Source organism: Sminthopsis crassicaudata, chromosome 3 (assembly GCF_048593235.1).
Source record: "Sminthopsis crassicaudata isolate SCR6 chromosome 3, ASM4859323v1, whole genome shotgun sequence".
Lineage (NCBI taxonomy): Eukaryota > Metazoa > Chordata > Mammalia > Dasyuromorphia > Dasyuridae > Sminthopsis > Sminthopsis crassicaudata.
In genome coordinates, this window is record NC_133619.1 from 440,281,848 (window position 1) to 440,302,899 (window position 21,052).

Here is a 21,052-nt window from a genome sequence, read left to right on the forward strand (position 1 = left end):
GGTCGCTAAATACTTCAAGGATAAATGTCCAAAAGGTTCCTGACAGAGAACCACTAAAATTTTTTTTTGTTGTATGATTGTTTTCAGTCATGTCCGACTATTCATGACATCTTTTTTGTGGCAAAGACACTGGAGGGGTTTGTCATTTCCTTCTCTGGCTCATTTTACAGATGTGGAAACTGAGGCAAACAGGACAACATGACTTGCCCAGAGCGACACAGCTAGTCAATGTCTGAGGCTATATGTAAACTCAGAAAGATGAATCTTCCTGACTCCAGGCCCCACACACTCCATTTATTCTGCTATCTCAATGACACAAGAACTATAGTAAACAGTAAATCAGGTTTTAGAGAATAGTAGAATAGTGAGCAATATCCCACTCTCTATGACTCCAGATAAAAAGACAGTATGAGATAATGAAGAGAATGCTGGCTTTGGGGATTAGAAAAACCTGCATTTGAAATTTTGACAGATACTTATTAACTGTGTGATCCTTATTAATTGTGTGACAGGTCATGTTTCCTCATTTGTAAAATGAGACTAATAACCCATATTATTAGCCTCCAAGGCTGCTGCAAGTTCCAAATGGGATAATATGTTTTGCAAGCCTTTAAATACTACATGAATGGGGGATTTTTTTTTACTATTTCTCACAAGATAAGTTTCTAACAGCATCTAGAATTTTAACCATGTTTTCAACTTTTACCTTTGGAAAGATCTGGAGTTTAAAATCATCTTTTACTTTTCAAATATTTTTCATATCAAATGCAAAGATTTAATTGCTGGGTTTAAATAAAAGGCAAACTCCATTTTTCTCATTGCTGTGAATTCAATCTTAAAACAATGGCTTTATGCAGTACTTCATTTTGCCAATAGGTGGCAACATCAGTACACTTTATTAGTGAAAAGGAAAAAAAATTTTTTTTTTTTTTTTTTTAAATTAATCCACAATTCTTGTAAGGATCTAAACAATAAAAGTAGCACTTTTTAAACTCCAAGCTGAGATTTAGGAGCCCCTTACTTCGTGAAAGAAAAAGCTTTAAATACAAACTATCAACATGTAGAACTGTTAATGCCATTTCTAAACAAAGATGTATTAGTATTATTCCCACTCTTCCCTTCCCCTCCTCCTGAAGAGCTGGAAAGCACTTAATGAAATCACCTAGTCCAAATATCTCTATTTATAGATGAGGAAACAGATGTCTAAAAATATTGGGTGATTCATCCAAGTCCACACTGTGAATAGCAGAAGTAAAATTTGAACTCGGATCCTCTAACTCCAAAAACAGATTTTTTTCCACTTATACTCCAATAATCCATTTTGCAAAAAGTTAAAGAAAGAAGAGTGAGAAATTCACAATAAAGTCTAACACAATTCCTCACTAAAAGACCTCCAGAAATGATATTTGTCTAAAATGAAGTCAGGAAGAATTTACCATCGTTATCAAATTCAATGCGTTGGCAAGGTGCCTGGGATGTGATGTCGCAGCTGTACAGGCCTCCTGTCCGGTTGGCTTTCTGTAACGGAAAAGCTTTGGCTCGAGGGGCTCCCACCAACAACCTGCAGGCCAGATGAAGAAAATACAAGATTTGAGCACCTGGAAAAATTAGCATCTCTAAGATTAGCCAGAATAAGATGACATTTATGAGGGCTGGTCATAGACACTGGCAAAGACTACAGATGTGAGGTAGCTGACCTCTCAGAATCTGTTCATTCCTTGAGACATGGCACTCTCTTCTCATCTCCTATTGCTTATCTCATTGCTCTGTCCACACTGGATCATCAGTTTTTGAGGAAAGGAACTGTCTTTTTCCTCTCCATATCCCCAGTGCTTAGCACAGTGTCTGACAGACACATAATAGGTGCTTAATAAATATTTACTGAATTAAATGTGAATGGATAACAGATCTGTTTTATGTCATGGACCTGTTTGGCAGCCCACTTCTTCAGAATATTTTTGAATGCACAAAGTAAAACATAATGTACTAGAGGGATATATCTAGATCTCCATACCTCTAGTACATTTTGTATATATCTATTTCATATCTTTAGTTATCTACCAAAGGTACAGATAAATGTGGACATAGTTATTTGCATATTATCTCCCTCATTAGAATGTGAGCCCTCTTAAGAACACTCTTTCTCTTGCATCTTCAACACTTAGCAAAATAATTGGCACACTACCTTAATAAATGGTTACTGATTGGCAGAGAGGAAACCAATTATATTGAAATAATTATCAAAACTTTTTTTTTAAAATTCATAGACACCAGGTTAAGCTCCTCTGTTCTAAACTTGGTTTTCGACTTCCAGTGATATCTTATCAACCCCATCCATTATAAAGGACTTATTTTGTAATATTATGGAGGCAGATGGTTTTCCTTTCTCCTAATTAATGTTCTTGTGGTAACTCAAACCCTCTAGGTTTGGACAATCAAAGTAAAATTGGCCATCTTTGGAATCAAAGAATTTTTGAGTTAGGAGAAAGATCAACAATCTTTAAGTCTAGTAAAGTTGGGTTATTTTTGGTATCTGTTTTTCATAGATAACTCAGGGCTATTATGGAACAATCAGGAATAGTTAGAATGGAAATAACTGAGTGGAGACTGAAGGTATGAAAGAGAGGAAGGGAGAGCGGTAGAAGAGAATCAAAAAGGAGAAAATGAAAAATTACTACTTCAACCACCACTCCCTCCATCCCAGGGCACACTCACATTCCCAGGTGGCTAGGATTTTTCAAGATAGAAGGGAGATGAAGGGAGAAGAGTGTGGAAGAAACTGCTAAGATCTACCTAAGTCTGTCCAATTTTTAGGTCTAATTATAACATTGCATAGTTTTGTCACCAGTTCAACAAATAGCTATTAAATATCTGCCATATGAGGAGGACCAGCATGTGAGGGGCAAAAGGTAAACAGAAAAGGGGCACAAATGATCAACACACAGTCTTTGTGAACCCTGCCTTGTGACAGGATTTGATGGGGATTAGCCAAGACTCCTTAATAAAGGTAACCAGTTAACACTACCTCCTATATATCCAACCATTATATATCCATCGGGCATTTTGGAGACTTGAGTAGGGACACTAGAGTTAGAACATAGAAGAAATGAAAAGCAGTTCCCTAACCTTAAGAAGCTCACAAATCTAGCTAAAGAGATAAACCTGCATACACATAATATTAAGATTTTACAGATCCCTATAATTTAATTAAATTCAATAAGCATTTATTAACTACTAACTATGCACAAAGCACTAGAGATACAAAAACAAAAACAAAATAAAAAGTCTTTAAGGTAGAGTACCAAGAGAATAAAAATAAAAGTGTTAACAATAGGGGTTCATGAGTGGGGGAATTGCTTTTTAAAGGGATGAAGGGAAAAGGTAAGACTGCACAAATGAAAGGTGAGAATATAAACTGTTTCTAATATGTCTGTACTGTACTATAATTTTTTTTAGGCAGCAAGCTAATCAAGGTAAAGGGATGTTCTTTGCCATGTCTCAGGAACATCTAGTTTAGATAGTGTTCTACAAATAGCAGGCATTCAATTCATGTTGTCACCTGACTGACTGCTGTTCTGATCGATGGTTGCGTTTAGAGGAAAGATCTGGCAGATATAATTTTCTACAGCTCTTGTTGAATACTGTGCCAGCAGCAGGAAATTGGACCAGGTTTCCAGTTTCTTTTTAGTTTGATTAATTAATAAAAATCTATTTTTCTTCTCAATCCCATTGAAAGGAAGAGGGAAAAGAAGAGGGTAAGGAAGAAAAGGGGTTGGAGAAGGAAGATGAAGGAGGGAGACAGAAAGACAGAGAGAAGAAAGGGTGATGGGGAGAGAGAAGGAAAGAAAAAAAAAACAGCCAGGTGAGTTTTGAAGCAAAGAAGAAATTCTAAGAGGCAGAGGTGAGCCAAGAAGTGCATTCTAGATTTATGCAAAATCTTGGAGGCAAGAAATGCCATGGAGTGTGATTGAGAACAATAAATAAGTCTATTAAGACTGCAGAGAGATTGGGCTGTTTGTAAGAGGCTGTTTTGCCAAGGAAGAGTTTATATTTGACTCAAGGTAATAGTACCTAGAATTTACTGAGACATAGACAGACAGAGGGACAGAGAACAGAGAGAGACAAAAAGATGGGGGGGAGAGCGAAAGGGGGGAGAGAGGGGGAGGGGTGTGTGTTGGGGTGACATAGTCAGCACAAAGGAAACCATTTTGCCAGCTGTAAGGAGATGAGTAGGAAGAACAATTAGGAAGACCAGCTGAGAGGTAAGAGTGAGCAGTGAAAAGGGCCTGGATTAGGTGAATAGTAGTAGTGTGAGTGGACAAGAGGGGACAATGCAAGAGATTCTGTAGAGAGGAGAGACAAGAAGATAAATCAAATATATAGGGTAAAGAAAGTAATCAGTCAAGGACGACTGAATGAATGAAGCATTTTTGGAAGCATTTATTAAGCACTTACTATATACAAAATATTGTGCTAAAAAAAAAAAAAGTAAAGTAGTCCCTGCTCTCAAGTATAATTCTATGAAAATATTACCTACACTGGGAACCTGGGAGATTAAAAAAAAAGTGATGCCCTCCAGAGAAATTTGGAAAAGAAGTAGGATTTTGCAATGAGATAGAAAAACATTATACTTACTATGAGCCAAGTTTTTGTGAGATGAGAGCTAATATGATCTCCAAGGGGACAGTGTAGAAGAAAAGAGAAGAGGGCTTCGGCAGAGTATGCATATATTAGGTGAGGGGGCACAGATGCTGATCCAACAAAGGAGAAGAAATGGACAGGCAGGTAAGATATGAACCACGAGAGTAAAATGTCAGGGAAATTCAAGGAGAGAGGGCCCTGCTAGGAGAAAATGGTCCTTAGTATCAGATGCCACAGAAGGGTAGAAAGAACAAAGATTGAGAAATGGACAATATGTTTAGAAATTAAGAGATCACTGTTGACTTGGAGGGAGAGATTTGGAAGGAGTAATGAGACTAGAAGCCAGATGGCAGAAGGTTTAGAAGGGAGTGAGAGGAAATAACTGAAGGCGAGGATGGTGGAGGAATTGGATGTGGTTATAGGTAGCAGAAAAGGAACCAGTAAATAGGGAGAGATGGAAAATAGGAAATCAAAGATAAGAGTTGATTGACGAGGAGAGAGGGAAAGGAGCCCATAAAAGATGGGGGAAACAAGGGAGGAGAGAGAGACTAGGGGAGCAGAAAGATAAAGGGAACAGAGAGAAGGATAAGGGAGAAAATCATGGTTTAGAGAGAGACAGATGAGGGGGAGAGAGAGAGAAACAGAGAGGAGACAGAGAAAAACAGAGAGAGAGAGGGAAACAGAAAGATAAGGAGATAGAAACAAAAAGAAAAAGAGAGAAAGGGAGGAGGAGGGGGAGACTGAGACAGAGATAGATATACAGACAGACAGAGAGAAACATTAGGATAATATATGCTGGGAAGATGAGAAGGAATAGGATCAACAGCACATGCACAGAGGCTGACTTTGGTAAGGAAAAAGATTACTCTTTCATCAGAGGTCGATTGATCAGAGGAATAAGTAATGCACATGGCTCATGTATATTAAAATATCAAGCTGATTTTTTTTATACTTATAAGCTAGTATACAATAAACATTGCATGTATCTACATAATGATGTGAAGTTTTCAAAATAGAGAAAATGAAATTTGTTTTTAAAAAAAGCCAAAAGGGGAAAAAATGAAGTATTATACTGTCAAATTCCTTCAAAATTATTTGCCCTCATTTCTGCCTCCCCTTTAAATAGTGACAAGTCTCTATACTCAAATATCTTTGAAATGCTCCTGCCTTCCTCGCACCTCTTACTAAGCCTCTCTAGCAGATCTTTTTCTCCTTTAACCAGGAAAAGCCACTGTCTTTATCATTCCAGGGGAAGAAAAAATAAGGATCACAGAAGAAAAAACAAAAACCAGACAGCAGAGGGCCCCTTGCTCTCACTCATGTAAGAACTTCTTAATTTTCCAAGACTGTTGTTCAGTTGTTTTTCAGTCATGCCTGACTTTTCATGATACCATTTGGGGTTTTCTTGGCAAAGATACTGAAATGATTTTGCCATTTCCTTCTTCAGTTCATTTTATACTTGAGGAAACTGAGGCAAACAGTTATCCACATTCAAAGTCCACAATCACCTCTAAGTTTAGTAGCTAAAGAAAAGATTATAAGCCAATTTAAGAAGTAAATTTGGGCTCCAGATGCTTTCAGTTCTGCTCAGAACAACTCTCAGGGAAGCGGCTCAATGGAGGAAGATCTGAGTTTAAATAAATGAATTAAAGAGAAGAGCTGCCTTGCCTACAAAAGGCAGAGGTTGCCAGGAATCAGCTCAGGAGATGCTAAAACATCCATGTCAGGGGATTGAGCTTGGAATCAGAAAAACTCATCCTCATGAGCTCAAATCCAGCCTCAGGTTCTTCTTACTAACTGTGTGATCCTGGACTAGTCACTTAACCTTGTCTGTCTCAGTTTCCTCATCTGTAAAACGAGATGGAGAAGGGAATAGCAAACCAGTCCAGGATCTCTGCCAAGAAAAGGCCAAATGGGATCACAACTGCAACTAATGGTCAGAAGTTTTTCTTTATATTGAGTTGAAGTCTACATCTCTGACTTCTCCTCACTGCTACCTATTCAGGAGCCAAAGTAAGCCTCCCACAGGGTAACCCTTCAAAGCAATAATCACGTCCTTCTTAAGTCTTCTCTCTTCTAGAATAAATAGACCATTTTCTTCAACTGACTTTTCTGGCAACATGGTTTCAAGTCCCCTCACTCATCATTGTGGCTATCCTCTGTCTTGTCAATCAATGTCTTTCCTCAAATGTCTTAAATAGATCTAACCTTCCAGATCTACTATTTCAGATGTGGTCAGATTAGTGCAGCAAAACTCTTATTCTTTTTAGCAGATCATCATACTGGTGTGAATGCAGCCTAAAATTACTGCATTCTAGAAACAATCAACAGGCATTTTAAAGTTGTCTATTATGTGTCAAGAACAAGGATAGGTGGTAGGGATACAAAAAAATTAAGAGCTCCATGAGGGCAGGATCCCTTTGTATCACCAGCATTTAGCACAGTGCTGGCATACAAGAGGAACTTAATGAATACTGATTATCAATATTTTCATATCGAGTCAACATGTACATATAATAAGCACACATAAAACATAAAAAAGAAATGAGGAAATTTTGAAGAGGAATGTACTACTATTTTTCATGTCAATTCAAAATACTAAAACTCAGCTCTGTATGATAAAACAAAATTTCCTCTTCTTTAAGACATAACTGGGCATCTCCAAGCACCTAAATCATTGCCAAGACCATGAAAGCAAAGCTCTCCTTTTCCCTAGAATTAATGATTTTGTAATACTACAGGAGAATGGATTTGAAATTTGAATGACTGCGGACTTGGCATTGATGACATTTAGGTTATATGGAAGAAACTGTCAGAAGAGGCAGGTTTCCTGCAAAGAAGAGCTAGAGGGTCAGGGAGAAAAGAAAGATCAGTAAAAACACAGAATGCTCCCAAAATGCTAAAATGTTTTAGACTCTGGTTATTCTCCAAAGCTAAACTCCTTCCTCCTCTTCCCCTCTCCTAACTCACTTCCCCTGGGGGTTTTCTGATTTATTCAGGAGAGACCAATTTCAGTCCAGGACCCACTGTATCAAAGGGTCAGACTCCCTAAGGGAACCCTTGGAACCCAACCGGCAAATTTCATTTACTGAAGTGAAAAGTCAAACAATTTCATTTTTTCTTTACTCTTTTCCAAAGCAACCCTCTCAATACTGATCTATCTTATGTTAATAAAAGGCATATAGGTGGAAACAATCTTAAATCCACAATGACAGTGCTTTAGGTGTATACATTTCAAAAATGGGAGACTGCCTGGCCTATTATAACAAATCAAATTGAGAGAAAAATTAATTATCATGGTTGGAAAAAGAGCAAGCTGTATCCCAAAGAGATCATAAAAAAGGGAAAAGGAACCACATGTGCAAAAATGTTTGTAGCAGCCCTTTTTGTAGCTGTAAGGACCTGGAAACTGAGTAAATGCCCATCAGTTGGAGAATGGCTGAATAAGTTACTGTTTATGAATGTTATTGAATATTATTGTTCTATAAGAAAAAATTTGGCAGGATGATTTCAGAATAGCCTGGAGAGACTTAGAAGACCTGATGCTAAGTGAGTAGAACCAAGAGAACATTGTGCACAGCAACAACAAGATTATATGATGATCAATTCTGATGGACGTGGTTCTTTTCAACAATGAGATGATTCAGACCTGTTCCAATAGACTTGGGATGGAGAAAGCCATCTACACCCAGAGAGAGGACAATGGAAACTGAATGTGAATCAGAACTTAATTTTTTTAAACTGTTTTTCTTGTTGTTTGCTTGTTTTTTATTTTTCTCATTTTCTTTCTTTTTTATCTGATTTTTCATGTGCAGCATGATAAATGTGGAAATTTACATATATATTAAAAAAAAAGAACAAGTTTCTTGGCTTATACTTATTATGCACACACAGGCAAAAAGAAACCCACAACTATTTTCAATACATCTTTTATAGGATCATCAGATGATCATCTCCACAGAGATTTTGTCTGTCTCAGTATTTAAGACATAACTGGGCATCTCCAAGCACCTAAATCATTGCCAAGACCATGAAAGCAAAGCTCTCCTTTTCCCTAGAATTAATGATTTTGTAATACTACAGGAGAATGGATTTGAAATTTGAATGACTGCAGACTTGGCATTGATGGCATTTAGGTTATATGGAAGAAACTGTCAGAAGAGGCAGGTTTCCTGCAAAGAAGAGCTAGAGGGTCAGGGAGAAAAGAAAGATCAGTAAAAACACAGAATGCTCCTAAAATGCTAAAATGTTTTAGACTCTGGTTATTCTCCAAAGCTAAACTCCTTCCTCCTCTTCCCCTCTCCTAACCATAGCATGCTTATTAACACTCTTCAAAAACTTTAACCTTAAAAACAAAAGATATTTAAAAAACCATAAAACCACACTGCTTCCTGTAAAAGGATAAGAAGAAAAACTGAAATTATATGACATCATTTGAACTGATGGAACAATATGACCCAGTCTGAGGCCAGTAAGTCAGGCTTATTTCAAAATGCTTTACACAGTCCACTCTTCTGACCACCATCCATTCTCTCCACGTATCCTACCTGCCATCACTAACATTCAAATTTCAAATCCATCTGCAGCATTTTAAAACCATTATTTGTGAGGAAAAGGAGAGCTTTGCTTCATGGTCCTTGGAGATTCCCAATTATGTCTTAATTCAGCTGAACAACCCATCCAAAGAAGCAGAAAAACTTGAGTTTTAGTATTTCTGAATTAAAATTTATGAAAACTAGTAGATAATATAATAACTACTTGTATGGCAAAACAGTATCAAAACAATCATTTTTGAAGACTGGTTTTTGATTCCTGCCTATCTAATTTTCTACTGTCTCCACTTTCCTTTATCAGTAATACCACAGACTATATGCAAAACATCACATTTTGATTTTTTGTTGTTGTTTTTTTAATCTTTGAGTTAGAGATAATTAACCAAGTGCAAGAGTGGAGCGCCACTCTAGGCTAATTAATATAATCAAATATGGTACAGATATTTGGATTGAATGAATCATATGTTTCAACTACATAGGAATAAATCTTTAATCAATTTGAGAGATTTACAGTTTTGGCCAGTGAAAGGATATAAGGCTGATGCCATATAGGAACTATCTTTTAATTACTTTTTAAAAAATTTAATTATAGTTTTTATTTACCATATCTTTTAATTACTTAAGAAGACCATGTCACACCTCTTGAATCATACATATATTAAAAAAAGAAAGCCATTAAGGAATTGGGCAATCAAGCAATGAACCAGGATAGTGATGAAAGAGTTCCAGGTTAGATAATTCCCATTTGAGAGTTTAAGCCAAGGTGCTGAGAAGATTAAAATAGGGAATGAGGGGAGATAAGATAATTTTTCTGTCTCCCTCTGCCCTTATTTAATAATCTTGTCATCAATGAAACTAGTCTAGTAAGCAGTCAGTGCATCCCGCTGAGATCAAAAAGACTGGACCAGTAGGACACAATGTATCTATTGCTGGAGATTACAGTCACTGGAAGAAAAGCAGCTTCAGGAAGAATAACCCATTGATAAAGAGAGAAGTGATAGTTAGAGATGTCACAAAGAAACCAACCTGGGGGCTCAGGAGGCAGCTACACCTAAGAGAATTTCATGCTCTGAAGGAAAAAAAAATGGCTTTGAAGTAACCATGAATTGTGAGTTTCTCCTTTGTCACAAATTTTCCCTACATGTGTATCCTCATCATCTTTGTGTTACAATTCATGTCCACTCCCTGTTTTATTATTTATAGAATTTTACTTGTTTTTTTCTGAATTTACCAAACAAAATTAGAACTTACATTTTTCAATCATGTTTAACTCTGTGACCCTACTAGGGTTTTCTTGGCAAACCATACTAGAGTCATTTGTCATTTCCTCCTCAGGCTCATTTTACAGATGAAGAAACTGAGGCAAATAAAAGTTTAAGTGACTTGTCCAGAGTCACACGGCTTGTAACTATCTGATTTCAGGTAAATCTTCCTGATTTCAGGCCTGATACTCGTCGTCTGGCTGCCTTCCACATATAGAGTAGGCTAATAGGTTCACTTGCTTCTATATTTTGTATACATAATCTGTTCTATTGATTTAACTTTTCCATATTTTAATTTTCCAAAATTTATATTTATATTTAAGTACCAGGAGATTTTGGATATTACTGCTTTGTAATTTAGTTTGAAATCTAATATTGTTAAACCTCTGTCTATTCCGATTTTTTTCATTATATCTATTGAAATTTTTGAATTCCATTGTTAATTCTACATGTTCTATAAAGAAATTCTTTAGCTGTTTAAGTGGCACTGAATAAAAAAAAAACAATTTAGATAGTATTGTCATTTTAATTATGTTGGCATGGTCTAACCACAAGCAATTAATATTTCTCAAATTATTTAGGCCTGTCCATTTCTATAAAGAGTGTTTTGTAGTTACATTCATATAGTTCTTGCATGAGTGTGTTAACAGATAATTTTCAAATATTTTATACATCCTGTAGTTATTTTGGATGGAATTTCTATCTATCTCTTCCTGCTGGGTTTTGTGGTTAACATATACAAATGCTGATTATTTATATGGATTTTTTAAATATCCTGTACATTTACTGAAGCTGTTATTGTTTCAATTAACTTTTACTTTACTGTATGAGTTTTCTGGATAGACTATCCATATCAGTTATAAAAAGTGGCTGTTTCCTCTTTGTCTGAACTTATTTTCTCAATGTCTTTTATTTACGTTACTATAGCTACCATTTTTAGAACTATATCAAAAATTAGTGATCATTGTTAATATCCTTGCTTCATTACTGATCCTACTGGCAAGGTGGAAAGGTGAGAGAAAAAGAGAATATTTCTATTAAATTTTTTAAAAAAATTATTGAGATATGTGGAAAGGTATTATAAATGTAAAATATTGCATATGTTTTCAGATGAGGTCGTATTATTAGTTTTACTTAACTGTTTTTCTACAATAGACTTTATTAAAAGAGGATTTTGGATTTCTCAAAAGTTTTTTTCTCCTCCAGTGTCTACTGATATGACAAAGTAATTTTAAAAATATTTATATCATAAATATAGTCTATTATGCTTCTAATGTTCCTTAAACCAGTCTTGCGATCCTCACATAAATTCAACCCATTTATAATGTTTCTTTTTACTGTTTTACTATATTTACTGTTTGTTAAAAAATAAACTTTATCTTCCCAACAATCCTGTGAGGTAGGTGTTATTCTCATTCTTCAGATGATAAGGCAGGTGTTAAGTGACTTGGTCAAGGTCACATATTACCTGAGGCAGAATTTGAATATAGATTTTCCTCATTCCAATTCCAGGGTTCTATCCATTACACAACCTAACTACATTACTTAATATTCTTATGTCAATAGGAATACAGGTCTATAATTCTGTTTCTCTGCTTCGTCAATTCCTTGGTTTAGACCATAATTATCATATAGAAAGGGTTTGAAAGGTTCTCTTCCCACCTTATTTTTGCAAACAGTTTCTATAATACTAGAATTAATTGTACTTTAAATATTTAAAAGAAGTCCTCTGTAAATGTATGTAGTCTTTATTTTGGGGGGGGAATTTCAGTTAGAATTTGATTTCTTTTTCTGGTATTAGACTATATAAATGATCTATTCTACTGATATGGGTATCTTCTTTTTTTGGTATTGTATTTGTAGTACAATATGGTTTTCATATTATGAATATTCAAACGTTTCATCTAAAAGGCAAATAGTTTGATAGTTTCCTTAATTTCATCTTCAACGTTAGTTTCTCAGCTTATGGGAATCCACTGGGCAGCACAAATTTTTAGCCACTGTTACCTTGTCTAAAATCATGATTACTACTCCCTGTTTCTGAGTTTATCTGAAATATAATATAGTTTGTTCTATCTCTCCATTTATAACTATATAATCAACCTTTATGTTTCCTACAAATGATGTACTTCTTGGAATGTGCAATTCTAATTCTATGCTGTTATCTTCCATCTCATGGGTGATTTCATTCCACTTGTATTTATGGTTAAGATTAAGTATGCATTTCCCTTTATCAGTGTTCTTGTACTTTTTCTAATCATCTTTCCTTTCTTCCCTTAAAAGATTGTGGAGAAAAAGAAGAAATTTGTCTATACTAGCAATCTAGAATGGAAGTTATACATTTCTATTGTTTTGATTCTTCACCTTACCTTATTCCTCAAATATGTGATTTTACTTTTTCTTTCCTTTTAAATCCTTCACCAAAACTTTCTTCTAACATTGGAATTTTTTTGGCCTTTCACTATACCCATAACAAGAAACCATAACGGGAGGTCTCCGTTCTTATCTCTTCCCATTTCCCTGTTGAGTTTAATTCATTTGTACATAAAACTCTCTGTATGCACACACCTGCATAAGCATGGGTATGTATGTTTTCAATGCATGTACTTTGTCCAGATCAAATGAAAGAGAGGTTCATAAGATATCTATTTCCCCTACCTCCTCCTCTATCTGTTGTAAGTCCATCTCATGCATTGCCATTTATTTGATATTTAGGTCTCATATCCTCTTCCTCCTTTCTTGTTTAGTTTTATATTCCTTTCTATTTCCTTCTTTTCCTGACACTATTAAAAAAAAAAACAAAAAAACAAACAAAAAAAGCTTTTTATAAGGAAATAGCTCTGGAACCTGTGTTTTTATTTAACTTTCACTTAATTATTGAAGCCTAAGTGAGAAGACATTTGTTTCTTTTCCCACATTTGAATAAATTTTTAGTTTGCTGCACATAGTAATTAATCAAACATACTCACCTTTCTAGGTTTCTCCTGATTCTTTTGTTTACATTTCAAAGTTTCTACTCAATTAAAAAAAAACCAGGAATGTGAGACAGCTAGGTGGTACAGTGGATAGAGTACCAGCCCTGAAGTCAGGAGGGCCTAAATTCAAATCTGGCCTCAGATACTTAACTCTTCCTAGTTCTGTGACTCTGGGCAGGTCATTTAATTCCAATTGCCTCAGCAAAAAATAATTAAATAAATAAGTAAAAATAAAAATCAGGAATGTTTGAGTCTTCTACTTCATTAATTTTTTTTTTCTCCCTGTTCTGTCAGGTAAACTATTCTTGGTTTTAAGTCTTTATTGTTTGCCTTTTGTAATATATTCTGAGCTTTCCTATCTTTTTGAACTAGAAGTTGCTTAGTTTTTTATAATCCTGACTGGGTTTCTTAGTACTTGAATTCTATTTTTTGTTCCTTATATTAGTTTTCATTTGATCTGGAAGCTCTGGATTTGGGGTGGGGCACTCTTGGAAATTTTCATTTGGGCTTTTCTCTGGATTCTTTTTATTTCAACATTTCCATCTGGTTTAATAGAGGTGGGAAGGTTTCATTTTAGATTTTTTAAAGAATGGTGCACAAGCTTTTTTGTTGTTGTTATAATTTTCAAGTAATCTAATTCCAGTCAGTTATTTTTAATGTACTTATATTTTAATTTTAAAAAATCCTTTGATTTTATTAATATTGTTATCTCATGGGCTCATTATTTTCTATGTGGCCCATTTCATGAGAGTCAGCTATTGGGTAAGCATCTTTTCTAAGGGATTAGCAGCATGCCTCTCCAGCTGTCATTTAACATTAGATTTCTTATTTATTGCTTCATTTATTCCAGGTACTCTTTGTAGTCTTTGGATTCAGAGCAATCTTTTCTTTGATATTCTACATGGACTTGTTACAAAAGTCTTCTAGATTTATCTCTTGGCCATCACTCAATCCATAATATTTCTTTATTGTATTTGGCTTTTTTTTTCTGTTTATCTCCAGTCTCAATTTCTGGAATAACACTTGTGTCTGGGTAAAATTCTGTTTTCTTCTCTACTTATGGATCATGGAGACAGATCCTACTTACTATTGGATATAGTTGGTCCTAAGATTTGACCTACAAAAATTCCTGTGTCTCAGTCTCCTGATTACTTTGTCATAAGCCTGAAAGCCCCATAAGATCACCTTGTCCCTGAAGATAAGTAGCAGGTTTTTGGCAAGACTCCAGGTGCTTACTCCAGGTGATTAGTTTCCCTCAGGCTTCTCTACCCCTTTCTCCTGCTATTTCTAAGACTTTGTGCTGCTCATATATTGGTCTTAAAAGAGCTTAATTTCTTTCAGTATAGACAATATATACATAAATCTGCATATGAAATATTTATAAAATAAAGGCAAGCAAGGCTCATTTCTTTGAGGGAGAAGGATAGTAGGAGCTAGGAAAGATGTCCTATAGAAGGCAGTGTTTAATTTGTGAAGGAAAAAAGGGATACGAAGAGGCAGAGGTGAGGAGAGAATGTATTCTAGGCATGGGAAATAGCTAACTGTAAAGATTAAAACATATATAAAGGGTGTTAAGGTTTGTGAAGTGCCGTATATAGGTTATCACTTTGGAGTCACAAGTAAATGATATGAGGAGGAAATGACTGACTCAAGCTCACAAAGCTACACTACAAGTGGATCCAATCAATTATTTCACTTTAAGCCTCTCCTAACAGGGATAAATAAAATCGTATCATGAATCTTAAGGCCAAGGATCTTGTTAACCAAACACAATTGTTAGCAGCCTTCAGGACGTCATCTGATCTTTCCCATTGGACACCAACCCAACAAGAGTCACCCTTTCACTAGAAGCATACCAGAGAAGCAAGCTTGTTACAGTACAAGTCCATTTCAATAAGGCAACTGTCAATTAGCTGCCTGCAGATTTATCCCCTGCAAATTTTGCTTTCAAGTTTATTGACGGTATCTCTTCTCCTTCATTACCACTTTGTTAACATCTAGATTCCCTCTATTAATTTTGCATGCAAAGAATCCCTCTGAAACCAGATACTTAACCACTTCTCTTGCTACAAAGCAAAGAAGGACATTATAAATCTTGTTTGAAAGAAGGAAGGAATAAGATTGAAGGATTTAAGAGGCAAGAAAATTTATCTTAAGCCAAACACAAATGGAGGGCTTTTCCCCTAAATTATTAATCCCTGCTTCTGCTGCCCTCCAGGAATGACAAAAATGGATCATTCCTTGACTTCAAAAGACTTATCAGTACTAGGAAGAAATAAAGATATATTTCAATAGACAAAAACAAAGTAATATCAAAGGGAAGGAAAATCACTAAGTAATTGGGGCAGGGGACAAGGGGAGGACAAAGGCCCCAAGAAGGAGGTAGAACTTAGGCTGATCTCAGAAGTAACCTTGGAATTTCAAGAGACAGAAGTGAGAAGGGAGGGCACTCAAAGTGTGGAGTAAATTGGTGCAAAGACATGGGGAAGGAGGTAAGATGAAGCATCCATCATGTGGGAGGAAGAGAACAGAGGTGTGTTGGACCAAAATACAGCATGAGTGGGGGGAAGGAATTAAATACCAGCTTAGAATGATAAATTCATGATCCAAGAGTACCTTAAAGAACAGATTGTGAAGAATTTTAAGTTCTAAACAGAATATTAATGTCAATTTCTTCTGGGAAGAAAATTTTACAAAGTTTTGCAAGTAGTGATATAAAAAAACTTTGTACAAATAAAACCATTTTTTGGTAAATATGTACATCTTTATATGTTCACATGTGTGTTCCATGTATGGTGTATGTATATAAATGCAAATTTGTACATTGTATATGTATATGCATAGTTTCACAAGTAGTTTTGATGAAAAAATTTGCTTACATCAATTTTTGTAATGTATTAATGTTTACATGTATGTCATATATATGCTAACAGGTACATTATGTGTATAAAGTTTCACAAGAAGTTGTGGAAAAAAATTTGTACCTATCAAAATTTTCTTGGCAATATATGTACAGTTACTTCACCCTTACATTTGTGTTATATATATGTCATATGTACATAGAAACAGGTATGTGCATGAATGAAATCAATAGAGAAAATGCTAGACCTGTAGCAAAAATACCCAAGTTGAAATCCAACCTCAAACTTTCTAGATATGTGATCCTGGACAAGGTATTTAAATTCTGTCTGTTTCAGCTTCATCATTTGTAGAATGAGAACAATAAGTGCATCAGGATTGTTGAGAGGATAAAATGAATTAATATTTATAAAGTGCTTTGTAAAACTTAATGCTATATGTAAATGCTAGTTTTCAGCTATTATGTAACATGGTCTCCTATTCATCTATTAAGTAATTTTTACATTTTCGAACTAAAGCTTTGTAAAATTTTTGTGTCACTGATTTGTGGGCAAACCTTAGGGTTTGATGTTTAGGTCTTACCTTTCAACTCTGATTCAGTGAACCAGCACACTAGAATGGTGTTGGAGTATTGCTAGAGTATAAAAGAAAAATAGCATGGTTCCTACTGTCCAAGTACTTAAATAAAGATTATGCCCTTAATAGATTAGACCTTTCTTTTTTAAAAATGTGAATTTTAATCACAAGACATAGATTTATAGCTAGAAAAAAACCTTAAAGATCACCAAAATTAGGATTAAGTAAAGAAAACAAATGGAAGAAAACTATAAAAGAGACAATTAACAGCCTCCCCCCCCAAAAAAGGCATAAAGAAATGCTTAAAAAAAAAAAAAGATAACTACTTAAAAAAAAAAAAGTTGGCCAAATGGAAAGAGATACAAAATAACTCTCAATAAAAATAACTCTTGTAAAATTTAGAATTAGGCAAGTAGAATGATTCCATAAGATCAAGAAACAATAAAACAAAATCAAAAGAATTTTTTTAAAAAATAGAAGAAAATGTGAAATATCTCATTATAAAAAATGTTGTACTACCAGAAAAAAGAGTCTAGACATTATCATCATCTTTCAAGAATTATCAAGGGAAAAGCATCAACATCCTAGAACCAGTGAGTAAAACAAAAAATGAAAGAATCCATAGTTCATCACTTAAACGAGATCCCAAAATGAAAATTCCAAGAAATATTATAACCAAATTGCAGAGCTCCCAGGGCAAGCAGAAAGATAACATTCAAATACCATACATCAGTAATTGGGATCCCACATGACTTCAGCAATCATAATGACTTCAGCAGCAATCACATTTAAAGGAGTAAATATCCCCAAAGACTAAAGAGCTGGGAATTACAACTAAGAATATTTTACCTAGCAAAACTGAGTATAATCCTTCAAAGAGGGAAAAATAACTTTCAAATACAAGACTCAAGAGATACATAAAAAAAGCAAACATGAATGAGAAAGGAATCAGCAAAATTAACCTGTTTATACCTTTTTATATGGAAAGTGAATATATGTACTTCCTAGGAGATTTATCATTATTAGGTCATTTAGTGAGTATGGAAATGAGTTAATTATGATGGGATGATATTTTAAAAGAGGGAAGTCCTGTGGAAAGGGGGAAGGGAGAGGAAGATTGAGAAAATTATCTCACATTCAAAAGGAATTCAGGGAAGAGTTTTTAGAGTAGAGGGGAAAATAGTGGGGAAGGAGGGCAACATTTGAACTGCACTCATATATAAATTGTTCAGAGAAGAATATATATATACACCCGCCTTAGTAGTCATACTGAATGTGAACAGGATGAATTCATCCCATAAAAGAAAAGCAGATAGCAGAATGGATTAGACACCAGAATCCAACAATATACTGTTTACAAAAAAACATATTTGGAACAGAGAGGCACTCACAAAAGTAATTTAATAAATTACCTGGAGCAGAATCTATTATGCTTCAGTTGAGGTTTAAAAAAAAAAAAAAAAAGCAGAGATGGGAAGGGGGGAGAATTACACAAACCACCAATGAGCTCCCCGAGAAAAAATCTCCAGAACCAAATAGATTTACAAATGAATTCTATCAAAATTTCAAATAACTACGTAAATTTTCTGGGTTGTAGAGATAGGGAAGTGAAGGGAGAGAGGGAAAAAGAGAGGGGAGGAAGGACAGCAAGGAAGAAGATGGTAAAGAAGGATCAAACTCCTTTTATGCTACTCATACGGTTTTAACATCTAATACAAGATAAACAAAAACAGAGAAAGAGAATTATAGACTGATTTCCTTAGTGAATATTGGTGCAAAAATTTAAAACAAAATACTGGCAAGGAAATTACAGCAATATGTCATAAAGATCATTGACCAAGACTAAGTGGGATTTATAATAGGAATGCAGAGCTTGTGCAATATTCTAGAACTATCAGCATAGTTGACAAATTAACAAAACCAACAAAAATCATATGATAATATCAACAGATATAGGAAAAGCTGTGACAAAATACAACATCAATTCCTATTAAAAAATTAGAAAGCACAGGACTCAATAAAGCCTTTCTTAAAATGATAAGTAGAAGTCCTCTACAACCAAGAGCAAGAATTATCTATATATATTGGGCATAAGCTTGAAGCCTTCCCAATAAGATCAGAAGTGAAGCAAGTACGTCAACCCTATTTCTCAATATTGTGCTAGAAATACCAACTATAGCAATAACATTTAAAAAAAAAAGATAATGAAGGAAAAAAATAGACAATGAGAAAACAGAACTAAACTTTTTTGCAGATATGCTTAGGGAACTCCTGAGAATTAGCTAAAAAAACTCATTCAAATAAATAGCAACTTTAGCAAAGTTGTATGATATAAAATAAGCCCACATAAAATCATCATTATTTTTACCTACTACCAATCATTAAAATAACTACAGACAATTTAATATATTTGGTACTGTACTTGCCAACACAAATCTAGGGATAATATGGACACAATTACCAAAACTTTTTGTGCAAATAAAGATAGATCTAAACAATTGGATAAATATTAATTGATCATAGGTAGATCAAACCAATATAATAAAAATGACTATCTTACCCATCTTAATTTATCTATTTAGTGCCATACCAAACTATCAAAGAATTGTTTTTTAGAGCTAGAAAAAATAGAGACAAATTTTATCTCTAAAAACAAAAGGTCATAAGAATATCAATGGAATCAATGGGGGAAAATGTTAAGGAAGGCAACCTTGCCATTCCATATTTCAAAATACATTACAAACTAGTAATCATCAAAACAATCTGGTACTGGTACATTATAGACCAATTTCCTTAATGAATATTGGTGCAAAAAATTTAAATGAAATACTGGCAAGGAGATTGCAGCAATACATCATAAATTAAGTGGGATTTATACAAGGAATAGAGTTTTTCAATATTAGAAAAACTATCAGCATAATTGACAAATTAACAAAACCAACAAAAATAAAAATAACCAAAAAAGAAAAAAAAAAACATAGTGATAGACCAGTACAATAGATTAGATATACAATACAATACAAATGATTATAATAACCTAGAGTTTGATAAACCCAATAATTCAGACTTTTGGGGTAAGAACTCAATATCTGACCAAAAAAAATTGCTGGGGAAACTTGAAAACAGTTTAGTAGAAACTATGCATATTTCAAAATCCTACCCTGTATACCAAAAAAGGTCCAAATGGATAAATTATTTAGACATAAAACATGATGCCATAAGTAAATTAGGGAAGAACAGAAAAATTATGGCTAATAGAAAAGATTATGACCAACAAGAGAAAGGATCATGAAATGTAAAATTGATAATTTTGATTGCATTAAGTTAAAAAGCTTTTGCACAAACAAAACCAAGACAAACAAAACTAGAAGGGAAATAGGAAATGAGGGAGGAAATGCAGCATATTTTCCTGATATAGGCCTCATTTCTCAAATATATAGAGAACTGAATCAAATTTGTAAAAAAAAAAAAATATAAAAAAGAGCCAAATGGCTCAAGAGGAGAATTCCTATTGATGAATGGTCCAAGGATATGAAGAGCAAATTTGGAACTGTGGATACTTTGTTCTAGCAATACCACAACTAAGTCTATATCCCAAAGAGATCAAAGAAAAAGAGAAACAATCTTATTTGTACAAAAATACTTATAGGAATTTTTTGTATTGGCAAAGAATTGGAAATGAAGAAAATGCCTATTAATTGGGGAATGGCTGAACAAGTTGCAGTATGTGACTGTGATAGAATGCTATCGTCCTGTAAGAAATGATGAGCAGGATGCTTTCAGAAAAACCTGAGACGACATATGAAGATTCAAAATGAAATGAGAAGAACCAGAAGAACATTGTATATAGTAAATCATATCATAAGGATAAACAACTGAAAGACTTAACTACTTTGAACAAGACAATGATTCAAGACAATCCCAATGGACTTATGATGAAAAATGCTTGGAATGCAAAGTAAAACATATTTTTTTAAAAAATATTTTTATTTTTTATTTTGTGTCTTCTTTTGCAACATGGCAAATATGGAAATATGCCTTGCATGACTTTATTATATATAATCAATATCAAATGCATTGCCTTCTAAAAAAAGAATGGGAGAGAGAATTTGTACCAAAAATATTTTTAAATGATTGCTTTAAAATATTTTTACATGTAATTGGAAAATATTTAATGAAATAAATT

General features: G+C 34.2%; 1 protein-coding gene across 3 annotated transcripts in view; it reads right to left on the reverse strand.

The window, feature by feature from the left end:
• The window catches only part of ITGA6 (integrin subunit alpha 6), a 100,593-nt gene that overhangs the window by 44,928 nt on the left and 34,613 nt on the right, over nucleotides 1-21,052 (reverse strand). For all 3 annotated transcript variants that reach the window (XM_074303118.1, XM_074303119.1, XM_074303120.1), the window contains exon 2: nucleotides 1,437-1,561. In XM_074303118.1, coding sequence (XP_074159219.1) covers nucleotides 1,437-1,561 — 125 coding nt within the window. The remainder of the gene's footprint in view (nucleotides 1-1,436; nucleotides 1,562-21,052) is intronic.